General features: G+C 41.5%; 2 protein-coding genes across 2 annotated transcripts; one reads left to right on the forward strand and one right to left on the reverse strand.

Annotated features, from left to right (window-relative positions):
* Nucleotides 1-214: 214 nt before the first annotated feature.
* LOC147239745 (annexin A4-like) lies at nucleotides 215-7,768 on the reverse strand. The gene is made up of 15 exons (XM_086195068.1): nucleotides 7,545-7,768; nucleotides 5,239-5,647; nucleotides 5,067-5,101; nucleotides 4,784-4,927; nucleotides 4,598-4,685; nucleotides 4,407-4,501; nucleotides 4,155-4,268; nucleotides 3,837-3,927; nucleotides 3,135-3,214; nucleotides 2,958-3,014; nucleotides 2,741-2,834; nucleotides 2,543-2,638; nucleotides 1,712-1,770; nucleotides 1,480-1,602; nucleotides 215-1,381 (listed from the first exon to the last, which is right to left on the reverse strand). Exons 2-15 carry the CDS (start codon nucleotides 5,636-5,638, stop codon nucleotides 1,322-1,324), a joined length of 1,536 nt encoding a protein of 511 aa, XP_086051194.1. The 5' UTR covers nucleotides 5,639-5,647; nucleotides 7,545-7,768; the 3' UTR covers nucleotides 215-1,321.
* A 2,184-nt stretch (nucleotides 7,769-9,952) lies between these two features.
* LOC147239746 (zinc finger CCHC domain-containing protein 24-like) lies at nucleotides 9,953-25,468 on the forward strand. Its single transcript, XM_086194787.1, has 4 exons — nucleotides 9,953-10,332; nucleotides 11,935-12,135; nucleotides 23,523-23,687; nucleotides 24,460-25,468. Exons 1-4 carry the CDS (start codon nucleotides 10,120-10,122, stop codon nucleotides 24,571-24,573), a joined length of 693 nt encoding a protein of 230 aa, XP_086050913.1. The 5' UTR covers nucleotides 9,953-10,119; the 3' UTR covers nucleotides 24,574-25,468.
* The last annotated feature ends 536 nt before the right edge of the window (nucleotides 25,469-26,004 follow it).

Consider the following 26,004-nt stretch of genomic DNA (forward strand, 5'->3'; position numbering starts at 1 on the left):
CATATACGGAGCGAGCGGCTCACGCTGCTCTGAGGCGGGAGGGAGGATGGAGGGGTTGACTCATCGCTCTAAATGCAGAGAAAGGTGGTGAAAATGAGCCTGGCTTTGAAATGCAAATCACTCATTGTCTGTCAGCTCGCCATTAAAAAAAGAAAAGAATGTTTTATGCAAACAAACAAATGATCCTATTCACAGAGATAATTCAGATACGGCATTTAATTGTGAATTGGTTTATTCGAAGTCTTGGGAGGCATTGGGATTATCAAACGGATATTAGAAAACTCAAAAGACAACCAATGAATTTCAAACATTATTATCTGACGAGAACGATGGCCGAGTAGAATTAGTGCAAGAGACATTCAGTTAATCAGCAGGAAAACAACCACACAAGCAGTCACTTCATATGAACAAAGAGCCCCCTACTGGCTGCAGAGCATACACACCAGAAGAAGAACACTTACGGAAAAAGTAAACTACATTATTGAAAGCTCAACAGTGCAACGATTATATTTCTACAGCTGTATAACTGTTGCTGTCGGTAACATCGACACGTTCAAGCATGAACAAGATCTGTAAAACAGCAGCCCTGGTAAAAATGCACTGAACTTTGGCTTTTAAGCATTCGGTGAAAGGCAGCAGTTTTTGAGATGTTCAAGAACTGGAAATGCTCATTATTACACATAGTTTTATAAAGCTGATAGTAAGTGGACACTGAATTTGCATAGATAGATATACAAGCAAAAGACACTTAAAGAGATGGGAATATTTTAGATTTGTATTTCTCAAATTCAAAATAAATGACCTGAAATTGGATCGTGACCAAGCACTGAGTATCTGCACTGTATGAACTTCGTTAGCAGCTCGGTCTCATAAGGCTTTCTTTGAATATATTTAATTGAAATGTATATTTTGCCTCAGTAACTCAAAAGTTTGTGTAATGGGCTACATGTGTTCTTGTACATGTTCTTCATATATTAGATTAAACACTCTCCTTGTTTGACAACTTAAGTAGTTTAGCATTGTGTTGGACATTTGAAAATACTCCTACACACATAGTGGTTAGTATAGTTTAGTAAGTTTAATTGTTTTATTAAGCACCCACGTTTTTGCTAATATCGATAAAATCTCCATATTAATATACATATATACTATTTGGCAAACATCTGCTACAACAAATTATGTCTGAATGAAATACAAAAATTAATTTTGATTGACTCTGCATGCATCTGAAGTGATATAGGGTCCTATAACATTTGTGTCAGGGTGGACATTTATACTGCCCCCCCACCCACCATCCGCCTTCCGAGAGGCTCTTTGACTTTTAGTCGCTACCGCCGCACAGCTTCAAGAGCAGTTTCTGGTAATCTCCGGAGGTATCGCCCTGGCAAACACAGGGAAATCAGTGTGAATTAATTTTTGTTTTTCCAAATCACACAAAATGGTTGCTTAATTGTTATAATGAGAGTGAGAAGGACTTACTGAGATGTCAGTGAACAGTGATTTTCCGTAGTTTCTCACATACTCCTGTCTGATGTCCAACATGTCCACCTCAGAGCGGGACACCATGATACGGATGAGGGTTCTATCCTTGGTCCCTGCCCCCTGTTGAAGCACCAAAGTAAGACTGCATCTCCTTGTCGTCCGCAACAACACCAAACCAGCCAAGAAAATGATTTGTCAGGGCCGATGTGATAATAAACTGCAGGTATACCTTCATCGCCTTGTGGAGCCTTTCTGCAAAGTAACCAGGAGTGTTCTTGATGCATTTCACTACGAGACAGAAGAAGACATGAATGTTAGTCATTGTAATTAAATAAATCATCTGCAAAACCAAAAGTCATTTGTTTGGAAATTATATTTAACAAATCATCGTATATTCACAAGTGAGGGGTTTCAAAGTCTGAGATGGTGGTGCCCACCTTACCGCTTCTTACACTACTGTTGCTTCGAGTTTAGAGTCTGGATGGCTGTGAAGGCTCATTGTTTGATGCGTTTTTTTGGGGGGTTTTTTGCAGCAAGCTTAGTTTGGTTCATTTTCCTTTTAGAAAAGCAGGGAAAAAAATGTTGAATTCCTTCCAAGTTACTGTATTACTATCCCTGAGTGGAATTTGTAACCATTTTCAGATATACTTAAGCTGCTCTATTTGACATCCTTTTGATAACTAAAATTCTTTCTCCTCCTCCTGGCGCTAGCTAGTTAGTAAAGTATCTTCAGAAGTCTCTATTTCAACTACAAATCATGTCTTCAGGGTGGAGTGGAGTGGAGGGTAATTTCCTCAGTCTGACCCATTTGACAAAACCTCCTGGGATGATTGCTTAACAAATGTGTATTTTGATGCAAATGTACTGTTGTTTTCTTGAGACTGCTTGTTGTAGGAATCACACATTTGGAGAAGCATCTGACTGATATTCAGGGCAAAACTGCAGCCTGTTTGAATTAATTCTACAGAATATAATGCAAAGTATATATACTTAAAACCTCTCCATGTTTTCAGGGAGCCACTTTGGTTAGGTTTGAAAAAGAGAAAGCGGAAGAACGTACCAACAGCCACCATGCCGGACTCCACATTGCCAGACATTTCCCTGCAGATGCTCTTCTCAATGTCTCGACCGCACATCTGCTGGTACTCGTGGAAGACTAATAGGGTCAAGAATTATAGGGCAGGTTTTAAGAATCTGAACACTGAAAAACGTGTCAGGAACCTTCTTGTTGAAGGACAAAAACGGTGAACTCACACACCTGCCCGAAGGTGAGGGATGCTGCGAGCACATAGAATGGCATTAAACTGGGACTCATCGGTTCCCACTTTATTTTCCCCAGCAGCATAGAGTTTCTGTTAACACGCACATAAGCCAGAATTAAGAAACAAAACAACAACAAAAAAACAGAAGGAGGAAGGAAAACAGTAAGGTTTTCTAAGAATGTTTATACAACCAAACGGACAGTAAACTGTTACCTGAGCATCCTGTTTGGCGAGGGATACATCCACGGTGTCTCTCTCATCACGATTTCCCTGGAAAAAGTCAGACATGTTGTTTTCAGTAAAAACAACATGACGCAGGGGCTGTACACTTCAATACTGTTATTTTGTGAGAGTTTATAATGAATTGAGAGGTAAATGTGATTCAGCTACCTGACAGAGGGAAACCAGGAGCCTGCGGAAATGGCCTGAGGTGTCACTGCTGATGGCGTCCTCTAGGCTTTTCCCGTACTCTAGAAAGGAGAGGTGGCTTTTTAGGAAAATGCCTTCATTTGCATAACATCTGAATTGTGTGTGGGAGCCAGAACAAGTGTTGAAAACAAACCAAAACATTTAATGTGCCTGACATCACTTTCAAACAGATTTCCAGTTTTTTTGTTGTTGTTGTTTTCAAGACAAAATGGATTGATCCAGTAGTGTGGATACTATTTTAAAAACAATGGGCTACACTGTTTTTTTGAATATTTATCAGATGGGGAACACTAATTTTTGTTCAACTGAACCCTCAGAAATACATGCATACATCAATTTTGTCAATGATTCGTTTATTTTTGCAATTATTTATGCCAGAAGAACAAATAAATCTTTCTTTTAAAGAAAAGAATAACAGCTGGCAAAGTAAAACCGACCTAAATAATTCAACTTTAAACTTCAACAGATTAACGTTGGTCACAAGTTAAGTCCCATAAAATAACATGGTAACGATTTACATTGGACTTTTTTTCTCAGATCTTGATTCAAAGATACGAAAATGATATCATTCTGTTTGTTTTTTATGAATATATTGGCCAGGGTGTCATGCAGGCTTTACTTGGTTATATTAAAGTGTCAAAGAAAGAATCAATCAGAACCTACCTGCTTTGTAGATTTGTGAGGTTTCACGAATCTCTGCATTGGAGCGAGACGACAAAATCTCAATCAGACAAGCTTCATCGGTTCCTGCACCCTGAAAACAACAAAACAAGCAAAGCCTGAGAAAGACATTCAGTACCGTACAAATTAAGAATCCAGTCATTCATTGTTTGGTCATAAATTAGCTTCGACTCGTCAAACCTTTACTTGAATTTCAACACTTTTTTTCCCCTTTTCACATGTTGAGTCACGCAATGTGGTTTTGGAAAATGAAATCAAAATTGAGGCATCAGCTAAGGAAAAACAAGTCATCCCTCCAACCTTTATAGCCTCTCTCAGCTCAGATGCATCAAAGTGTGCAGGCCTCATCAACATGGCAAGGGCCAGTTTCTCAAAGTTTCCAGTCAGCTCAGACTTCAGATCATGGATCAAATCCTGAAAGAAACACAGAGACAGTTCAAAAACCCACAAGAACAAGGTCAGCAGAGTTGTAACTGCCAAACGGGACTATGAGAGTCACCCTAACGGCAATTGCAACCATTAAAAACAAACAAAACTAACATCAGTAGTTACCTTTCCGTACGTGGTTTTGTAGGCTGCGACCATTGGAACCCTCTGCTTGTTGCTACGACTTCCCAGAAGTTCAATAATGGCACTTTCATCAGTACCTGTTCAGGGTATTGATTAGTCTAAATTAATAATGAATGAGAAAACATCTCTTGCGTCATTGTTTTAGACTCAGTTTGATGAAACCATTTACTAACCAAAACCCTTCATGGCCTTACGAAGAACTTCAACATCCCTCAGTGGATCAGCCCCTGGAAAGTCTTTAATGGACCCTCTGTAACCTTTCTAAAAAAAGAAAACATAATCAATAGAATATAAATATCAATGGTGCTTTCAACTCTGTCTGCACTGGAACAGTTTCAGATAAGAAAAACTCAGCTTACAGATTTGACAGGTGCCTGAGGGTTGGATGGCGCTCCACTTCCATATCCAGGCATTTGGGGGTTAGAAGCAGGGGCTCCGGGGTAATTTGGCATGGGCTGGCCTGGAGGGGGGCCCCCTGGGTATCCCTGTTGAGCTCCTCCTGGCTGCAAACAGAGGACAGCTGTAAGTGCTACATGAAGTTTTGCAGACTTCATCTAGAGCCACTGAGGCTGGTGGAGATGAGGTGATTTAAGCATCCATGTGTTATCAATGACATGATGGTGAAGGTAGAAATGTATGTACCGTGCCATGGCCTCCTGGTGTACCCCAGCCTCCGCCTGTACAGAAATTATTGGTTCAGTTCATTTCAGACAAGGCGTGTGTGTGTGTGTGTGTGTGTGTTTTGTTGGGGGGGGGGGGGTTACTGCATGTATGTAACAATATTAAAACTCTCTCACCAATTGTTTAACCTCACCTGCTGGAGGCATGGATGGATAACCTCCTGCTCCAGGCTGTGGTTGGTATCCTCCTGACTGTTGTGGGTAGCCTCCACCTGCAGGAGGGTAGCCCCCTGTTGCTGGTGGGTAGCCACCTTGTTGAGGTGGATATCCTCCTTGTTGAGGTGGATATCCTCCTCCTGCAGGAGGGCAGCCTCCCACTGCTGGAGGGTAGCCCCCGGCTGCCGGTGGGTAGCCCCCTGCTGCTGGTGGGTAGCCACCTTGTTGAGGTGGATAGCCACCTTGTTGAGGTGGGTAACCCCCTGCCTGTGGTGGGTAGCCACCTTGTTGTGGTGGATAGCCACATGGTTGGGGTGGGTAACCCCCTCCTGCAGGAGAGTAGCCACCAGACTGAGGAGGGTATCCAGGGTAGCTCATCTTTAAAATCTGGGGTGACAGGAAGTTGTGGCTTGTTACTTTGATGTAAAAGGACAACAATACAAACTGGTCAGACTCTTGATGGTGGAGTGGAGGGGTGTATGTGCGGACATTTCTGAACAGTTTTACTATTGTTAGCTGTCAGTCAGCATTAGCTTCAATCTAAATATACATCGCTGGATGTTTCTGCATTCTAGAGTCACAAAGGGTTAAACTTAGCCTTTGTCAGTACTAAGCATAATACTTGACAGGAAAAATACTCTTTTTTTGGATGAAACAGCAGTCCAAGTAAAATGTCATGGTATATGTACTTTACTTGAGTACTTCTACTTAAGTAGAAATTTGTGCTTTTTACTCCACAACCTTTCTCTGAATCCATCAGGTTATATTATTATTTTGAAGGAAACACCAAAACTGTAAATCTTCATACTTCAACATGAGCTTTCCAGGTCAATGGTTCAAGAATTGAATGCTTCCAACCACTGCAATACACAAACATTATGTAGACTGTGTACTTTTGATACTTAAATAAACATTATAAAAAAAGTACTGAAAAACCTTTACCAGAGGGTCATTTCATCTGCATACTTCCGCTTTTTCTGACATAATGAAACTGTGAAACTTCTCATGTCACAAAAGTCAGAAGGGTAAACAATGAATTCAATACACAAGAGTCACAGAATATTATCAGTGCCAGATTAGAGCATCACATGTTGCTGTCTAATAAAATCTCTTTTGGTTGCGACCGCATATTGCATGTGATGGTTTGTTGTTGAAATTACAGAAAGGCTGAGGTGCTGCTGCTGCTTCATCCCACCACTGAGCTAATACACACTACAATTCACTTTGTTTACACACACAAAGAGACCGGATTACGTGTTTTTCAGAGAGTGCAATGATGCCTTAAACCCACCAGGGTCTGCGCTAGGATTCCCCATTTCAGTTTGTTGTAAATGCATTTGGATTGCACAATTTGTGCAGTCTCAGTTTTCACTGTTAGTCCTTTGAGTGAAAGCTCACTCTCGATTGTTGCTGAACTGCACACACAGAATTGTGTACGGCTGATTTCAGCAGACCCTTACAGCGTTTTTCAAGGACGTTTGACTGACAACCACTTTGGTAAATGCACTTTGCTGCCTAGCTTTTTCCTTTAGACTCTAGATGAGGCCTTCATATGTCATAGGAAATACCATGAACGAGGGGAAAAAGTGAATCTTAACGTCCTTCCTAGCATTCACGAACAACATACACACACACATAACAGTCGACTGTGTTTCACTTTTTGGTGAGAGGATTTATTAATTTGATTTTACTTTTTTTTTTTTTACGTTTCCAAACACCTACTAAGAATGAGACATTAAGGGGTTAACAAACTGTACTGGAAAGTCTCTTAACATCACTACAGGCCTGTGATTTCCACACCCACCAACCAAACAGAACATTTTAGTTCGTCTTTTAACTCTATCTGTTTTAATAAGCCCGGAAAACTCAAACAAGATAGAGCTAAAAAGACTATTAGATTGTACCTACGTCAGGTCCGCTAACGTTACATAATACACTGGGACGAAGCGTACATTTAGCATCCAATTATTGCAGAAAAACGCACTCGAGCGTTAGCCTAACAGCAAGATAACATTTAAAAAAAAAAAAAAAAATCACAAAGCCAATGGGAAATTACAACTTTAAAAAAACGGAACTGCCCCTGCAGTTTTCGGTAATCTTTCCGTTAAACAGCGCTACACCCTGGGTAAGCAAAGCGAGGCTAATTTTTTTTTACATTCCACGGTGAAGAAATTAAGCTAACAGACGTCGCGAATTGTATTTATGATACTTTAGATGTGGCTAACTGTCTCCCGTACAGCAGGCCGGGGCGTGTAGTTGAATTAAAAGATTAAAGGTAACTTACTTAGCAGAAGCTGGCCCTCTGATCCAGGAAGAGTCGGCGAGAGGGGAAGCAGCAGCGGCAGCAGCAGCAGCTCAGAAGAGGGTGGGTCCTCTTTCCCCTGTATCGAGTCCGTCCTCCAACTGAAGTAATCACCGTCGTAATGTTATTGTGTCACAGTCACAGGAGGGACACCGCTGTTGACTCAGGACGGGACACTGGGGTAGTTGTCCCTCCGGCTAAGTTTCCATGGTAACACAACAGGTGCAGACAAAGTCCTCCAGTATCTCTGTCGGAGCCTGGATGTTTTATGACGTGTTTTCCTGACCCTGCATGTGTCATAACACACACCAGGGAGATAGTTGTCAATGTATTTATTAGTCCATTTACTGATTAATAATTTTTCATGATTTTTGTTACAAAAGCAATTCAACTAAAGTTCTTATATGCACATCTGCCGATACTGATTAGGGTTAACCAGTATTTGCGGCTGATATTCAGTTGAGGTGTTAAAAAACAACAAGGCAGTGGGGTACACGATTGATGAAGCAGTACTGGTTTTAGAGCAACAAAAGTGGGCGAACAAGAAGTAACTATTGAAAAAGAAACATACGTTTAAAAAAATGTATGTTTTGTCACATTTTACCAAAGATTATTTATCTTTTTTTTTTATTATTATTTCATCTGACTAACAGCTAAAACACTTGTAACATTAAGTATCTGTGCTAAAATAAGCAAAAATCTGACAAAATCCGTGCGGAAAATGTACAGTTGCCTAATTGCCCAATGAAAGTTTGTCATCAGAACTTTGCGAGCGATAAAGAAACACGTGGAACTTATGAAACAAACCCACAACTGTCATCACATCATGATTCAATCATTGCAACCCCCCCCCCCCACACACACACACACACACAGTAGTAATAATGTATATACAACAAATGTATTGCTGTCGCAGTTGTCATTTGTTTAGGGGGCAATTGCAAAAACATACAAAGCTCTGGAAACTCACAACGTGATCATCCTCAGTGTGTCTCTGAAGATTCCTCCCTTTCACCTTCAACCTCAGAAGAGGCAGTTTAGAGTCTCTAAATTCAAAAGGCGTTATTTTTTGTAATATTGTACTTCGTAATATGTTTTTTTTTTGGCGCGTGCCTTACCACTTAATGTATTGGATGCAGCTTGTTGTAATTGATTAATACAGCTGACCCCTAATCAAAGACATTTTCTACCGTAAGAGACAATAAAAGTAACCTTAAACCTGAATCTGAACACGTAGGATGAAATGTGATCTGTGTGAATATATGAGTTTATCAGTTCTGCTGTTTGGTATGACTTTGTTAAAATACCTCATGTGCAACTGCATACTCCATTTTACACAGTTCTACTTAATGGAACTTCTTATGGATGCATTCAATTATGTTTTAATGTAATCTTACAATAAATAAACGCTGTATTGAATCCTGACATATTGTATTATGTTGCATTTTCGGAGATAAACCCTCTCACTCACAGATTTGCGTAGCTATCCTTATTAGGACATTGATTTGACTTCCATTCATGTGAATATCCTAACCCAAGTCCTAATCTTAACCCCTAACCATAACCAATTGATGCCTAATTAAGTTCTGCCGCATTAGGACCGGTCTTTGGTCCCCATGAGGACTAGGGATCCTGATAAGGTTAGTGTTTATATCAGAAAAGTTCTCCAAAAGATAACAAAAACTAAGTAGACACACACACACACACGCACACACAATTCTGTTCTGGGTTCACTTGCTGTATGAACTCTGAACACTAGATGGCAGCAATCTACATCTGGTTAGCTTCATGGTAGACCATCACGTGCAGCCCTTTAGGTCTTGTGGTCTAATCTGTTTATCATAAAACTCTATTGTTCCCGTGAGGGTATCCTTAATAACAAAATCTAGGAAGTTTATTGTTATTTTCAGCAACACGGGGGTCATTATGACGAACATGCACCGACTGCAGCGCCATAAAAATAACTTGAATGGCCACCTTGAAAAAGAGAACAAAAACTTAAAACTGCCAAATCATGTTTTGGACGAACAATTTAAACATTCATCAGACCTGAGTTAGACCTGATGGCCTAACATCAAGGAAACTCGGGTGCAACAGTAATGTTGCATGGAAAATATATCATGAAGTGTACTTGATTTTAGCCACCTTAAATTAAACTGCAAGAGTCCTAAGGCAAAATATCGAGATATATAGACTTTAACAGAGAGAAATAAATGCGGAATATGAGCAGAGAGATGTAAACTCCTCTTGGACCTCCTTTTTTTTTCTTTTTTCTTTTTTTCTCGCCGTGACGCAGCCCACAGTCGCTGCCGGAGCGCTGCTTCAACTCTCCCACTGCCATTCAGGCTGTTGCGCTTCATGCTCACGCTGCACCCCCCTCCCCCAGCCCCCCCTCCTTGTCCCGCTCCAGGGGTCCTCCGGGGCTCCCCAGGTGAACACACACAGATCACACCCATCCAGCAACGAAAAGGGGGATGATTGAAAGGAGTTGTGTCTTCAAGAAAACCCGGCTGTTCTGACGGTGCTGTTCCAAGAAGCGCAGCCTTCCAGGGGCGAGATGATGTCCGCTATAGAGACCGGTGCTCCGGTGTACCAGCCCGCACAGCTGCTCAACTGGGTCTACATGTCGTTGCAAGACACACCGACTAACGCTTTCGATGAGTTCAGAACCGAATCGGACTCCTCTCCTCAGGACAGGAACACCTCCAAGCGCAGCGCCGCTGATCTGAGCTCCAACTATCTCAACAACTTCTTCCACCTGAGGAGTGAGGTAGAATTCACGTGATGCTACGCGCTTTTTACGCGCTCACTGTAAAGTCTGTAGAACTTCTGAACAACCTCGATGAGTGTTTCTAATTATGCGACTCTGATTCTCTCCATTCAGCGCGTCATGGCTCTTAAAGCCTATATTTATTTCCCTCCAGCATCTCTAGCGGGAGGCTGACTCTGATGAAGGCCACAATAAAGTTGTGCTTCATTTTTAAAGTGTTTTCCCCCCTTTCCTTCTCCTTGCATCTCGGCAGTGGGTGTCACAGAGATCCCTGCTCTATTTTTGTTGCCCATACAGTAAACCCCACCTGCATGCCTTCAGTAGGTTGCACTGAGGTGAGCGGCTAGTATGAATATGTGTTTTGTACCCTGGTATAGGGCCTGAGTGTGTTCAGACTGTCCCGTCAGCCTGCAGCTGGAGGAGGAATGGCAGGTTGAGAAAGACCTCTCACAAATTTTTTTTAAAAAAATGCTACAAGAGTTCACGCTGGCCTGCTTGCTCAGAGGAGTAGCTATGATGGAGGTTGACGCTTTTTTTTTTTTTTTTTTTTTAATACTGACCCATTTGGGGACAGTAGGAAAAATAATAAATCAGACGTGGTTACACTGGCATTAATTTGACAAGCATCACTCTTTAAGTCTAAACATGAAAGAAGTCAAATGACTTCCTGTTTCTGAGCCCTGGCCACAGATATGCAGTGGTTTGATGTCTCACTACCCACTGCAGTTGAGTTGTGCGTCCAATCACAATTCTCCTTCTGTGATGCCTTCAGAGTAAACACCCAGTGTCTGCAGGCGGTTCTTAATGCTCACCCTGCGGTGCCATAGCACCCATCTCCTCCACCGGCACAATGATGCTGATTGTGCGATGCAAATAGGATGAGTTGGGAGAATGTATGGAGAGGAAAAAAGGCATTTTGTTCTGCTGAGGAAATGGAGACTATGGCCTCCCAGTATAGATGCAGTAAAGGCGGCACATCTGCAGAAATAAAATAATGTCGGCCACTGTCAGAGAGACAAGTGGGAAAATCAATCAGGGTGATGGACTGTCATGCCGGGCTGAAGCGCTCTGTCACTGCAGACTCACAACAATCATCCTCTGTTGTTGTTGTGAAGAAGGAGAAATGAGGGAAACGTTGCTGCAGCAAGACGTAGATAATCAAGGGAATCAGGAATTGGCTCTTGAGCAACTGTAGTTGAAAAATGCCAAGTATTCGCTCACTATGAATGCAAGAAATCTCTGATTATCTGTGTGACTGTAACTCGGTTACCTACAAAACTGTTGATCTAGTCGGTGTCAAACATGGCATGTGCCCTGCAGGTGGCTCGTGGAACTGCAGTACTGAGTTTGAAGTCAGGGGTCTACAGTTCTAGAGCGTGATGGAGGGTCGTTGATAGTTTAGGAGTGAGCTTTAGAGGTGATGGAGCGAGGAGGATTTGTGAAATCCCAACTCATGGCCCCAAGACAAAACAACAGCAGTGCATAAGTATCTATAATCAAAACTCATATAGTCATGAGTTGTAGCCCTGCTTGTTCCTGTCATACTTATCATCCCCTTGTCAGTGATTTATCATCTCAGTCTATGATGATTTTCTTTGGCAGGCCTTCAACAATAATTTCTTCAAGAGTTCTTCACCCTATGGATCCCTCAACAATATTGTGGATGGTCTCAGCTCTTTGGCGGACCACTTCTCAGACCTCTCACTGTCCCCCGAGACACGCAAACCCAGCAAACGTCCTCCACCCAACTACTTGTGCCACCTTTGCTTCAACAAGGGACATTACATCAAAGACTGCCCTCAGGTGAGTTACAAACCGGGAAGTGTGAGCTATCCTGTTGGGGCGACATGAAGAAGTGGCCCCCGAGAAAGAGAAACTCAGAAAGTTGTTCAAGTGATACATTTGATTTGAATCAATCTGAATCTGAGATTAAATGCTTTCTGTCTGACATGGAGGTCGAATACATTCATCACTGCATTAAAACACTTCCCGGTTAGAGTATTATGCGTGTATTCTCAGCATAAAATGGATTCCTCAGCACATATTTGGGTTCAATGTACCACCGCAGGTTGGTAATGAGCAGCAGATGCCAGATTGAATCTCAGACTAGCCTTAATGAAAGATGATAGGTTGCTCAGTGGAACTAGGCACCACCTCTACTCCAAACATGGAAGAAATATTACCAGGGCTTTATGTGCAGCTGCGGGTTCCCATTGATCATGCTCAGAGGGAAATGCCTGACATTTGTTAGGTGTAATGGACGTAATCAAAAGACTGATGGACAGGATGTGTCCAAGAATTTAGGTAGCCCCCCCCAAAAAAATACAACTTCAAAAAGCTTTTAAAAACATTTCTTCTTTATATATATATATATATATATATATATATATATATATATATATATATATATATATATATATATATATATATATATATATATAACAAGTCTGCGAAGTGAAATTGCTTCCTTTTGTGAAACAGAGAGGATTTACTTTCAAAAAGATTCAAGAAACTCAAGAGCTGTAGCACACTGAGATAATAATGTTGCGGATATATTGTGCCGTCATTGTGAAGTCAAGTGAGTGTATGGGGTTTGCTTTAAGGTGGCTGGTGGTAAAAAGAAAAAAAAAGAAGAAGAAAAACTTTAATAAATTGCCCACAGAAATGAAGATATTGTAAATTCGGGTAGCATGCAGGAAGCCACATCCGTTGGTATACGCTAATGTATTGAATCCCAGCCGTGGGAGCTTGAGGATCCCCTCCACATGTTGTAAGACGTATAAAGAGCTTCTGCTTCAAAAATTTAATGATTGTCTTCCAAAAAAAAAATCCAATAAAAGCTGTAAAGTTCTTGATATCTCCCTCATTAAAACATTTAGACAGTGTGACACCATTCGGGAGCAGTTGCTCATTTCAGTGTGACATCCTGCACATGTTATTCTGCTGAATAAAGGTCAGAAAGCAACCATTTGAATTTTTGTGAAATTCCTTGTTCACTTTCTTGCTCAGGATTAGTCATCTTAATGATACCGGCTTACGTTTTGATACTCCTTTAACTATGTAGCAAGAGCCAGCGGTTAATTAACTGTCCCAAATTACTTTTTTTTTTTTTTTTTTTACCACTTTTGTATGATCAAATCAATGAGAACTAACAGGTTAAATACTGAGCTCCATAAGTGCTTGTAGGTTGCTACCTTCAGAGAGGGCAAGGCTAGTGGTTTCCAAGTTTACTGTAATGTTAAGCTAAGCTAACTGCCTGCTAGCGTCGATATATGAGGAAAAAAGCTCACTCATTCCCATACAAGTTGCTACACAATCCAAAAAATCTAGCCAACTCTCTGTTTCCAGTCCTCCTTTGTGTTTAGCTTATGCTATACACCCATGCTAGCAGGCAGCTAGCATGGGTGTATATGGAGAACTGGATACAGCATTTGCTGCAGGGCTTCACTCAAAAGTTTTCAGTGGAACATAAAGCCAAGAAACATGGAAGTTGTGTAGTAACGCATGAAGCCAAGAAAGTTTGTTTTTTGGGATTTAAGGACACAGTGGGCTCTTAAAGTGCTAATAGATTGTTACCTTCAGAGAGAGCCAGGCTAACAATTTCCCTCTGTTTCCAGTTACTCTATTATGCTAAGCGGAGCTAGCTAAGTAACGCCTGCTAGCATGGATTTAAAGGGAGAATTGGATTCAGAATTTTAGGGTCACTTGAGTTATTCTAACTCTCTACATGGTTACAAAGCAAACAGATCAAATGATTGTATTTAAGTAATTTCCTGGAGGTTGTGAAGCTTAAAAACAAAACAAAACGTAGGTAAGTCTACGGGGAAAAGTCTTTTTGGTTGCCATTTTAGCAATTACACTGTCTGACCACTGTAAAAAAAAATTGCTTCAACATCCAGTGCACTTCCTGTATCAGGGTCTCATTATTCCTCCATTATTCCTGCTATTTCTGCCCTGCTAAATATTTACAACACAGATGAAGGAGTGGTATCACTTAACTCCTCAGCAAGCAAGCGAATTGATTATTTCCAAAATGGAAAGCAGTGGAAATGTAAGAAACAGGAGACAAATCCGTCTGTCAGCTCTCATCTGTCCTGGCTGTTGTTCAGAACTTGATACAGAGATTGATCGGCTTTTCCCACAGCCTACTTTCTGAAATATCACTGCCAACACAGATAAGATTGTTGCAGATCAGTGGTAAACATGGTCGGAAGAAGAATGCGAGGAATGTGGAGAAAATCATTTGCAGTGAGCTTATATGGCTCCTAAACGTTTCACATCTGGGAACGCCTGGCCGGTGACTACACAAACTGTCAGTCCAGATAGTTTCAAAGAATTACTAAATCAGATTCCATTCAGTCTGAATCCCCATAAGGAGCTTTCCAAGTGGAGCAGGGGCGAAAACTGTGTACATCTTTGAAACACCAGTGTTTGCACCACATGGCCTTCAGATGAATATGAGAGGCATTGTTGTAATGCTCAGATAAATCAAAGCCCTTCAAACTTGCATAAGCCGGGTTTTTGTGAAGGGATATAAAAGATTATTAACAGCAGTGAGCTTCTTTGGACTGCTTGCTGCAAGCTTCCATGAGCTGAGTGGTTTGTAGCAGAGCTGCAGTGGACAGGAATCAAAGAATGTCACGGCTCAGTAAGATGAGAGAAGAAACACAGGAAGTGGTTGAGCAGGGTTTTTAACAGCTTTTCTCAGAGCATAATGGGGCCTATGTGAACTCATGAAGTCTGCGTGTTCGATTAAGACACACCGGAGGTACATGGAAACGTGCTAATATGCATAATCTTCTTTTAGTGTCAATAATGAAAAAAGAACATCACATTGTGTAATCCTTAAATGTGTGTTCTGTGTGTTTTGTTGGTCATGCTGGTGGCGAAAGCATACGGGAGAGCTGGTTGACCTGCTTCACCGGGGAGGTTAAGACGTCAAAGAATTACTCTTAGATATTTACGTTTTGTTTTTTTAGTTTTTTTTAACAACCACGCCCTTTGAATGAGAAAAATCTGGACACTATTTCTTCAGGCTGGCTCTTGGCCACTCTGTTTTAGAAAGATGATGTCAGATTTTATCATGTGTTGCTAATATTTCAGACCCAAGGCAACGACTACAGAGCTGTCATCATGACAAAAGCCCCTTCGCTTGAGTTCGAGCTGAACGTTCTTCTGAAGCTGTAACTAATAAACTCCTCTTTTTTTTTTGGTTGCTGCTCTGGTTGTCTGGAATCTGTAGCGTTTCTATATTGCTGGGATACGTTTGATGTCTCACTGTGCGTTTGGTGGCAAGAATTCCGACTTGATATTAAAGTAAGAAGGTACTTTTCAGTTTCGATCAAACAGGACGTTGCCAGTTTCACCCCTTCACTCAAGTTCACATCACTTGCCAATTAAGTAGCTGAAGCCAGTTACAGTAAAGGGAATACACAAGTTACAGTGTGCTGAGAGTAAATGGGTGTATGGTAGGAAGAGCCTTGTCTAAAAAAGGAGGGCATTGTTTCTTCAGAAAGGGCTCTGGAAGCAAAGGTCAGGAAGTTAGGCCGTATTGTTCGCTCGGCTCTGCTTGGCTGCAGTCGTCTCCATCTCTCTCTGTCTGGCTGAGTGCGCACAGCGATCGGACGCTGGTTTAAAGGGCCAGTGAGCAGATTTCCAGCAGATGTTTTTGGAAACTGTCAATTGGTTTACACGCACAGTTGCAACTGAGCTAGGGTTACACTTCAATTGCTAACCTCGGCCTTCGCGTTTTGCACATGTTCCGTACGCCTGGGTGGGTTATTTAATCCAGAATTATCACATCGCGCCGTCATCATCTTGTCTCCCCAGAGATTCCTGAAGCCAATTTTGGGGTCATTTTAAATTTAACCACATTATCCCAGCATGTTAGTCTGACTTTGAAAAGCAAGATTTCAGTCAGACTTACACGTTTACAAGTATTTTAAAAGTCAAGTTACAGTCAGAGGAACGCAATAAAGTGACTTTTTGCAACTTCTTCCAACTTCATTCAAATGAGGGGAAAGTTTGGTAATGACTTTGGACTTGGTTTTTGAGAGTTTTGAGACCTTAATGTTAAGCTCTTGATTGTATTTCATTTCATTAAGTAAAATAAACTGTTTTTTTTTCTCCTTTAAACAATAACATACAGCAAAATGCACATTCCCTGCTACTTCCAATAGATTTTAGTCTTTTTTGGGGGGGGGGGGGGGTTGTAAAAGTCTCAAAAAATCCATTTGGTCCACAACGCATGGAATGCAGATGAAAACAGATCATGTTGAAAATGTCTTTATCAAGGTTTACCCATCACCTTGTTTTTCGCCGAGATTAAGAGATGAGGCACAAGAATGACATTACATTTTCGATTTCATTAATAAATGGACGGTTTTACCCCATCGATACAAGATGAATGATGAAAATCTGATTTAGAAGGAAAAACGAGTCCAGTTTTATTAAAAATTACAATGGCATTTATGGGCACGGAACTCCAAGTGATCGGCTCAGACAGCTTCACATGCTTCTTTACATTATTCCAGGAAGCGGGGGCAGCACATTTGAAACTTTCTATTATTATTATTATTTTATTTTATTTTTTTGGTGCCTAAAACACTTCTCACTCTTGGGACCACCAACTGTAGAATACCGTGGGAGCGCGGACCATAAAAACCCAAAGTGTAAAATGACAAGTTGTGGATTTATTGGAGATTATCTTCCGGACTGTTTCTTGGCCGAGCGCTGGGCCTACAAACTGTCTTATTGTCGTGAGCATGGAAAACTTTCCCTTTTTGGCTAAGATGGTCCGGCTTTGTCTCCACTGTAGGGAAATGTCAGGAATGTATGGAAGAAGAAGAAGAAGGGGGGAAAAAAACAACCTTATTGAGCAATTGCCTGGCAAATAAGTGAACGAATATCATGTGAAAGAAAACAAATAGCGGGTGAGCTATGAAGCTGTGGTCAGGGAGGGGCCTCCTCTTTGTCATGGTAGAGCTGATAAGCGCGAACATGATGAAATATGAGCGCACGTTAGCGCTAATCTAGACGCCGCGGAAGTTTCTTGCTCCAGTGAGGCATTTTCATCCGTTCTTATTAATTGATAACATTTCAGCTGACGTTTCAGCTGCAAAGCTGATGTCAGACTGGACCTTCTATCCAGGTGAGGCGATTACAGTCCAACACCCAAAGTGTTCCTGGTGAATCTCAAGCAACACTTTCTGATTTGGCTCCTTTTGTTTCTCACCGCTGATAAATGTCTTATCTGCCGACGGGACGCTGTTGCTTTTGGCCGGATCCTCAGCAGAGGAAGACGAGTAAGATAGAGGAAACAGTGGAATGTAAGAGTAGATAGACTGGCTTTGATCAACAACAGCATCAGAGGTTATCTCTTCTAAGCTAATAAACATATCGTACAAGAATGTTGTCAAAGTTTGTGGGTGCGTGTTTTCAAGAAAAGATCCCTCCTGGTATCCCGGATTGAGTTCGCGTGGATTCCAGTTTCAAGGATGTGTGTGCGTGCGTGTGTGCGTGGGGGTGGATGCATGCATGTTTGTGTGTGTGTGTGTGTGTGTGTGTGTGTGTGGAGTAACGAGGTTAAAAGGACAACTTTTCCTGACTTTGACTCTAACTACAATTACATCACATCTTTCATTATTACCAGCTCTGAAAGCATATGGCTGCTGTTGTTTTCACTGTGTGTGTGTGTGTGTGTGTGTGTGAGAGAGAGAGAGAGAGAAAGTAGAAACTAGGGCCAGAAAGACAATTTTATTTTTGTTTTGTTTGTTTGTTTTTTTTAGAAATTTGACATATTCTTACCTTCTTTCCTACTAGTTAATTGTCTAGTTTTCATCTGTGGTTCCGTGCATCGATTTTATAAAAATGAAATTTGAGAAGAAAGCAAAAACTTATTAACCTGTGTGCCGTCCATGAGGTCAAAGACAAGACAGAAGTTTGGAAATATTGGCGGTGTTAAAATGAAACTGTACGATTGTGGTACATGCAGGAGCTGGAGACTTGATCATGGGCTCTCCCAGCTGTTGTGCTGAATGTAACATTTGTGGGTTCGTGTTTGAATCCTTCGTGGCCCAGACTTAACAACCAAAACCATTCCTTCTTAATGGAACATTGCAGCCCCCCCCCCCCCCCCCCGTGCAAGATGCAGTCATAAAACCTGCAATTTTAAAATGTGCATTACCAGGTGAATTAGTGGGGCTATAAAAATTAGAAGGAGCCAGCAGATCTTCATTTTAGGGTCAAGTCTGTATTAAGACACAAAACCGAGATTAAAGTTAAGGCCGAGCTTGAAGGTGAGAGCGTCCAAAGCGAACCGTTTGTCATGATGTCATCAAATCCTACTTTCAGCAAAGGTGACAGAAAGGAAAAGAAAAAAAACTTGTGTTGGGACTCGCTAAGCTCATTGGCCCACATTTGTTGAAGGCGGCTGAAAAGCGGATGGAACTTCATTCAAAAGCAGGTGCGGTAAAATACCTGGTATGAATACTGCACAGCAATCAGAGGTACCTTTCACTGCCACTTGACGGCAGGATTGCAGGATTGGGTGCAGCGGAATGAGATTATTTCATTACTTTTGAAACGAGGAATCGCTTTGACAGAACATCCCAGTCATCACGGCGGAACTCCCTGCAGCAGTTTTCTTGAATCTCACTTATCCGTGTCTTGAACTGAAGCACAGGATATTTCGCTGTTGCCTTTTCTTGTTTTTCTGCCAGCCAGTCCGCCTGCCCCTGTCATTCACTCTGGGTGTAAGGTGTAACATAACGCCGGTATACAGCTGTATATGTCGTCAGGTTGACCGTAGCCAGGGCCTGGAGCTTAAGACTCAGGCCCCCGGCTCCAGCTGAGTGTGTATTGGGAGATATTAATCCTCCCTGTATGAAAGCAGCAGTTTTTGTGTGTGGAAATGGATGGGGAGATGTTTAAGTGTCTCTGTGTGGGAATCAGTCTGTATGTTTTAATGGTTCTGCAAGTTCTTAACAATATCATCTGGGAAGCCACGCTGGAAAAATAGAAAATCGATGACACCCCCCCCCCCCCGTCAGTTGTTTGTATTTAATTAAATTCATTTGGGAGAAAGAGAGAAGGAAGAAAAGACAGAGAGAGAGAGAGAGAGAGAGAGAGTGAGAGAGATCCTCACAGAATTACAGATGTTTTCAGGGAAGCGAAGGAAAAGCAGCTTTTTGTGCTGTTAAAGGAATCATTTGATTCCATAAGTGGACCTTTCGGACCGGTTATGGAAAGTGAGGAAGCGCTACTGTGTAAAATAGGACATACGTTTGCTTCCATTAGCTGAAGACTTTTCACATCTTGTTTCCTTCAATTGTAACTCTTTTGCTTTGCCGCTTATCTTTTTTTTTTTTCTTCTTCTCTTCCCCTTAAGTTTGAATCCGGCCCAGAAGTTTTCAGTCTGGTTACGTGTGAGAGAACAGCTGTGCGAGGAGAAAACAATGGCATGTCGGCAGTGTTATCTTTTACAGCCGACGCCTCGTATATAATAACCAGCCTTACAACAGCGTGTCTGTTTCGGAGAGTCCTGCTGGGGCTGGTGAGGTCAAGGGAAAGATGTCACAATGTTTGGAGGTATCACGTCGATCTGTTTTTTTTTCCCTCCACATTTTATTTCTCCAGAACGTGACGCTTAGTATCAAAAATGTTCAAATTAACAAAACAAAGGGTTTGACGCAGAGATGGAGAGACGGCCAATGTCGAGATTAACGTGTAGAGCTGCACGTTTGTATGACGCTCACAGTTTCCATGAACTGAAAAACACACGCAAGAATTACGCATGAGTTTCAGAAAGTTCTATTTTCATTTCCATATTTACAGAGGCCAGTAAATCAGGTTTATTGGATTGTTTTCTCTGCAGAAAAAAAGACAAATACTGACCGATATAATATGAATGCTGATGTAACTCTTACATCCCTAATTTTCCAAATGTAGTCGTTTGATCCTGTTTTTTTTCCCCGTGGGTCAGATAATTATTTATTATAGTTTATGTTGTTGTTGTTTTTTTTAGAAGAAAACACTTATACAAAAGAAAAAAAGTGCATTGTTCACGTTTGAATCCAGTATCTTTGCCATTACATCAGCAATTATTCCACCACAACTTGGATACATTAAAAAATAGTTTTGTTGAAATAAACGCTCTAAAAAAGAAAAAAGAGAAGTTGTTTAAATGCATGTTGAGATTCTGACTGTTAGTGGAAATCAAACCTACAGGTAATTAAAACACGACGATGTCATCCGTGTGTCATGTTTGTGTGTGATGTCATCCGTCAGTCGTGTGTTTGTGTGATGTCATCCGCGTATCATGTGTGTTTGTGCGTGATGTCATCCGCGCATCGTGTGTTTGTGCGTGATGTCATCCATGTATCATGTGTGTTTGTGTGTGATGTCATCCATGTATCATGTGTGTTTGTGTGTGATGTCATCCGTGTATCATGTGTGTTTGTGTGTGATGTCATCCGTGTGTCACGTCAGCTCCTCCCAGATGTTGCGGGGGACTGATACAAATGAAAGTAAGCCAGGGAGAAAGTACCTAGGTGTTCTCCGGGATGGATGTCTCTTGGGGAGGGAGGGGGAGAAGAAAGTGAGGGAGGAAGAAAGAAGGGTGGAAGATGGAGGTGGGGGTGGTGCATGTGTGTGTGTGTGTGTGGGGGGGGGTCTATTGTTTATCCTGATGGTTTCCAGATGATGACTGAGGGAGGCGGCCAACCTCCTGGGCTCGTCTCACCGGGCAGGAGGATCTGGGCCAAGCTTATCTGCCGAAGCCTCACGTCCTCTTTGTGGGGGTGGGTGGGGCGGGGGGGGGGGGGGGGGGAGGGTGTTGTTGTGATACACATAATACATGTATTTCATATCTGTTTATCTTACACCGCTAAAGTTTCTCCTGGGTGGTTTCTGGCCACAACATCCTTGCTCAAATATGAGGAAACTTGTGCCATGTTTGAATCCATTTACCTCCACCAAGGAGGTCATGTGACCAACGGCGTTTGCCTCCAAGCTGCACATGCACTAGATGGTGTGAGGTTGGGTTATTCACGCTGTGGAACTGACTCTCTCCAAGTTTCTCCATGAATTGGACCAAAAGGAATCCATGCTAACGTTAGCATTTGAGCTCTAACCGCGACTTCTGTGGACACAGAGGGAGCCTGCACTTGTTATTGGTGTTTTCTTCTTTTTTGCTAACAGTTCACCTGTTAATCTCTGGCTAACGAAGCTCATCATCATCTCATTATCACCGTTATCTCGGGATACAGGTGAATTTATGTTATTTTGACATAAAGGAGCTCTGTCTCATGAAAGGAGATAATGGAGGTGTGGTCTAAACATCGCGTGAAACTATCTTTTTTTACCTTGAGCTAACGGTAGATGTTATTTTGACGAGGCAGTTCCTGTCCCTCTAAACGAGCGAATCAAAGCCTCGTCTTAACGCAACAGGAGTTATCGCGTTACCTCAAGGTAATGGCAGAATTTATTTATTTAGTTATTTTGAAGCTCCTTTTCTCATTAAACGAGACAATTAACACGTCATCTTAACGCCAGCGCAGCGGGAAAATGATCTCGTCATGTCGAGATAACAAGTGAATTATCTCGTGATCACAAAATAAGCAGCTTCATGATGTGAAATTAAGATGAGTGACCTCATCGTTTATAGCGTTCCCTCACGATAACTGCGCTTAAGTAGAAGCACATTTCAAGTTGTTTGTCCGATGTCTGTCTGCTGGAACACGGTTCTCTGCAGTGGAAAATATTACGATTGTTTTTCCAAGCATTTGTCATATTGTTATGTGATGATGTTGGAAAAATATTTGTACCAATTTTGCTGTCTTGGCCAATCAGTTTCTCACTTCTTTCTAGAAGAGTTGTGTTGAACTCGGTGGCTTACGTCTAATGATGTTAATTTGAAGGGACTACTGGTTCAACGAGACAATAAAAAAAGAGGAACATCCTGATTTTGATGATAGATTTGTGCATTTTTCTGCTCGCACTCAAACTTTCCTGCTCACGTTAAAAGTGTCCATTTTCGGGTCACGAGTGTAACTTTGGTTTGCCGGTTGTCGGTGTCACGCACTTTGATGGGGCCGGTGGAAACTGTGGAGTGCGCCATGCCCTTTGCTGCCCTCTGCACTCCAGACTTTGTGTGGCGTTTGTTTTGCTTGTTCTGCGGAGTGAAAGCTGTTTCCTCCCTCAGGAAGACGATGCTCTGTCTGCTCTCCCTGTCACTGCTTGAGAAGAGAGCTCCGGCCTCCCGCGATGCCTCGCGGTGGCTACATGATGCAAGTGCAGGCCTCAGGTTGCTTCATAGTGGCTTGAATTGTTACAGATTTGGCTGCTTGAACATTAAAAACAAAGCCTTTCGAACCAGATGTGGTGCCTGGAATGGACACAATGACGTGTTGTGAAATCAAAATGAGAACTGATGTGAATTCTCCAGCTTGATGTGGATTCAGTTTTAGCCCAAGTACCTGTAAGTTGAAGAAGTCATGTTGGGATGATTTCTTCGTGGTGCGGGATTTCGTCATGATATACAAGTGCAGAGTTCATCTGGGTTTTATTTCCTCCCTCCATAGATCTCTGTGTTCTGATTGGTGGTTCTGGGCCAGCTGGGAGGGATGACTAAGAGCCTGAGGTATTTGTCCTACAGCAGGGAGGCCCTCTCCCATTGGTCCCACCCCCCCATAGACTGGGGCCTCCTTTACGGGCCCCTGGGAACACAGCTGCAGAAAGGGAGTCCATTTTCAAATGTGAAAACTGAGACCTAACTACAATGTACCACAACTTCCCTCGAGCACATCATTTAAGAGTTGATACTTAAGAGTGTTCACTTCCACCTCAAGGATCAAACAGAGCAAATGACTTGTTTTTGCCGTTGTGGTTTGATAGGTGTATAAATTATAACGTCCTTCCCGAGACAAAACCACTCCATAAACTCTTGACCACCAACGGGGCTGCTATCACTTCCACTCCTAATCATGCAGAGCTTTGAATTGGCTCCCGTCCAAAGAAACCAAACAGGTCAGCCAGTCTCCCGTCTCAGCTAAAGGTGCTGAGAGGCAACCCCCCCCCCAGAAAAAACACAAAAAAAACAAAAGCAGCTCAGAAATGTCTCCTCCTTGTAACACATACATCGTTTTTCAACAGCTCTATTTTTTCTGTTTGTCTTATCGATGTCTTTCCAGGCTCGACCCAAAGGTGAAGGTCTGACGCCGTATCAGGGAAAGAAGCGGTGCTTCGGGGAGTATAAATGTCCCAAGTGCAAGAGGAAGTGGATGAGCGGGAACTCCTGGGCCAACATGGGACAAGAATGTATCAAGTGTCACATCAATGTTTACCCTCACAAGCAGGTACAAAAGAATACAGGCAGAGGAAAACCTCTTACCCCTGCTAACCAGGCTACAGACGTAGCTACAGCTAAGCTACACAGCTAAATCATTAGCAGTTTATGACTTTTAGGTTCCAAGTATGGATTAATTACTTAAAAAGTACAGCCCTAGTGAAAAAAAACCCTGAATATTATTGATAAATACATTTTAATCAAATTATTACATTTATAATGCTGCCCAGCAGGCTGAACCATTCAACAGAAATGTCTGTAATTTCTTGAATTTTCCCCAATTTTTTTCAACAAAAGGTAAAACTTTGTTATTTGTACTTCAACACATCAACGTGTAACTGCATTTCAATTAAGTTTGGTGGAAATTGTAACGACAGCTGCTTTTAATGTAATTTATTTTACCGCCTCTACATTTATAACACTTTTACTACATGTAACATTCTGATAATCCATATTATTCACCTATAAATGGATTCCAAACATTTGAACGTCTTTTTTTTTTTTATTGTTACAAATGTAAACCTCAATTACTCTGGAAGATAAATGCAACTGCAACCAAACTGAGGAGTTGCACACTTAATATTAGTACCCATCATGTAAAACTCATTGGCATTTATAGCGATTCTCCTCCACAACGCCATTATTTCCTTCATTTTACCATCCAGAAATGACAAAATCGATAATACAGTGAGTCTATTGTGATAAAAATGCCATCATGGAGCCTCAGGCCACGTCTGTGATTTTTTTTTTTTTTTTTTTAATTCTGGGTTCCTGTGTTCCAGCGACCTCTGGAGAAACCGGATGGGTTGGACGTGTCGGACCAGAGCAAAGAACACCCGCAGCACCTGTGTGAGAAGTGCAAAGTCCTCGGCTACTACTGTCGCCGCGTACAATAACGCTCCACTCCGCTCTGCTCCCTCGGGAGTCTGATTAAAAGGGACGGTTTTATTTGAATTACTAAGAATCCATAATAGATTTTCTTGTACTGTAATGGATCTAACGGTTTATTCTTAGTCTGACTGTGACTCTCAGTATCGGAGGCTCATTGCGGTGCAGATTTTCTACAGCATCTCGGTGGGGAGTTTTGCATTTATCTTTATGAGAATATTCATTTTTAAAAGCCTAACTATGAACGAATAATCTTACCGACTGTGAACAAAGAAAAACCTGTAACTTCTCTCGTGAGACAAAAAAACAACAAAAAAAGCTCTTTTCCATGTTTGTATATTCCAGAAATAACTTAAAAGAAGTTGTGATGTTTTCTGTATAAAATATGAAACAAGTTTTTACTAAGAAAGATATGCAGTATTAATGTGTATCTGCAATATTCTGTATTATCAGTACTGGATGGTACATCATGTTTGGATATATTTTTTAAGCCATTTCGGTTTTGTTGAGGATTCTGAGGAAATATAGTAGCCGACTAACACTTAAACTTTATATGTGCAGACTTTGTTTTGGTGTGAAAACACTTTTATTGCATTATTATCTTTACAAACAAGGCAACACTTGATGTCTTCGTGAACTACAGCAGTTATATTGCAGCACACAGCGCTGAGAAATACTCACCAAAGTGCTATTTTAGAGTAAGAGGTCTTGATGTTTATGAGCAGAAGGAAATAATTGGAACGTACCAACGATTGTGAAGGAATAAATGAGGTTTTAGAGCAGGAAATTACGACGAATAACTTCTCAGTTTAAGGCTTATTAAGCCCCGTTCTATGTGCCTTAATTTGAGTAACAAATGAGACGGACCTGATGAAATGTTTTTTTTATATTAAAATATGTTTAAATGTTTGATTCTTTGAGTTTGTTTTCTTTTTCATTGTGTTTTTTAAACTCCTGGTTGTTTCACAAGGTGGGGGTGGGGGTGGGGGTCTGGGCCGCACACACAAGGACTTCTAGATTTTATCTTCCCGCAATACAAGAATAAACAATCTTTAATATTTCTAAGCATCTGGTAAATATTACTTATGGCAAGAAAAAGGAAGCTAATGCAGAAATGACTCCAAGCTAACCACCAAAGAGAAACATTTCCTCGTACTCTCCCTCCATCTGCTCCACCTTCCTTCTTCAGGACGAACCTCAGCAAGATGAAGAATAGACTCGCTCCTAATAAAGCAACATGCCGCCTGCATTAGTGATTCCCAGAGGGTCACAAGAGGTCGTTTACGTTGGATTCTTCTACTTTGAAACGGCCAAATAGACTTTTTGTGATAAATACATCCTCCTGATGTGGAGTTTGATATGGAAGTATTGCATAAAAGCCCCCTGGAAGATGCTGAACAGTTACGTCATTTCATTTACATAAAATAATCTATTGTTTT

The sequence above is a fragment of the Aulostomus chinensis genome, chromosome 23 (genome assembly GCF_037954235.1).
Source record: "Aulostomus chinensis isolate RoL2024-O1b breed Wild chromosome 23, RoL_Achi_v1.0, whole genome shotgun sequence".
In the NCBI taxonomy this organism is placed as follows: domain Eukaryota; kingdom Metazoa; phylum Chordata; class Actinopteri; order Syngnathiformes; family Aulostomidae; genus Aulostomus; species Aulostomus chinensis.